The following is a 1,346-nucleotide window of genomic DNA, read 5'->3' as shown; positions in this document are numbered from 1 at the left end:
AGCAGAAAGCAGAAAGAAAATAATGGACTCAGAACTGAACCTTGTGGAACCCTACAGGTTAGAGATGCAGTGTGAGAGGTCCCACCAGTAGAAACAAACCCAGTCTAACAGGAGACACCAGGCAAACCTTTTAGCCCATTATGTAAGTTTTCTTGGTCAATCACACAAAATTCATTTTACTCATTACTGTAGTTAAGTCATTGAGTGCAATTGGAGCAAAGGGAATAAATGACTCACACTACTGAGGACCATCTTTCATGTCAATCGCCTTTTTTCTCAGAATGGTTGAGAAATGTGTTACAGTTATTATCAGAAAGGAACAGCAGGAGGAGTTCAGTGCTCTAAAAAGTTGATCTTACATAGGTGACTACATCAACGAGTAACTGTAGGAGAGGAAAGGTAATGGATTGTTCTCAACTTCCCCAGAGATAATGGAGAGAGACTCCTGCATCACTCAGGCATTTGTGTCTGTCAGATTTACTGATTTAAACCAAATCCAAACATAAATATAACAAGTCTTAATATTTGTTTTGTCCATAAAGTTTTAATTGGACATTTCTGTCATATAAGGCATGAAGCTATTTGATTAAGAGTTTATTACAAAATAATTGAAAAATGTTCATCTGTGTAGTTTTCTGTCGTCATATTTCTAAAGGCATGTCTTCAGTTGTATTGTAACATACTGTATTTAAAAACAACTCAAAACCTCATCAGAAAAACTTTAAAAAGTTTGAAAACTTGAAACAAAGGGAAAAAAAAGGTAAAAAACAGTGAATAAGATTCTGATTAAATTCAGCTACAGCTGATTCTAGGCAGCACTGCTGTTTGCAGTACTCACTGGTATATATCAGCAGTATCACAGTATATTTATCCAGTACACTCAGTGTATACTTGAGTGGAGATTTCCTGTCGAATTGTCTCAGCCGTCTCCAGCAGGTCGGACACTTCAGCAGCTTTCTGGTTTCTTCTGTGAAGCAGCTGCTGGATCTTCTGCTCCATGTCTGCAGAAACACAAAGAAACTCATTTGAATTCATATCTATCTATGTATCTATCTATCTATCTATCTATCTATGTATCTATCTATCTATCTATCTATCTATCTGTCTATCTGTCTATCTATCTATCTATCTATCTATCTATCTATCTATCTATCTATCTATCTGTGTATGTATCAGGGTGTGGCAACCCTGGGCACGCATGGTGATTTTTCGTTTTTATGGGCCGATGATTTTTTTTTTTCTTGTTTTTGTAACGGTATAAACAATGAAAGGTGGTGGCCGATGTGTAAAAATAACTCTAAATGTTTGGTGGTGGCTATCGTGGAGCTGCCACAGAGGCCAGCAGG

General features: G+C 37.1%; 1 protein-coding gene across 1 annotated transcript in view; it reads right to left on the bottom strand.

The window, feature by feature from the left end:
- Positions 1 to 575: 575 nt before the first annotated feature.
- LOC106632894 (laminin subunit beta-4) overlaps positions 576 to 1,346 on the bottom strand; it is a gene marked incomplete at its 5' end in the record, with an annotated part of 4,973 nt that continues 4,202 nt past the window's right edge. Inside the window, 1 exon segment of the mRNA XM_014331602.2 lies at positions 576 to 1,001. Coding sequence (XP_014187088.1) covers positions 868 to 1,001 — 134 coding nt within the window.

The sequence above is a fragment of the Haplochromis burtoni genome, unplaced genomic scaffold, assembly GCF_018398535.1.
Source record: "Haplochromis burtoni strain Fernald_Lab_line unplaced genomic scaffold, NCSU_Asbu1 Contig_3577, whole genome shotgun sequence".
Lineage (NCBI taxonomy): Eukaryota > Metazoa > Chordata > Actinopteri > Cichliformes > Cichlidae > Haplochromis > Haplochromis burtoni.
The sequence above is the reverse complement of the archived record's forward strand: the minus strand, read 5'-3'. Positions and strand labels throughout refer to the sequence as shown.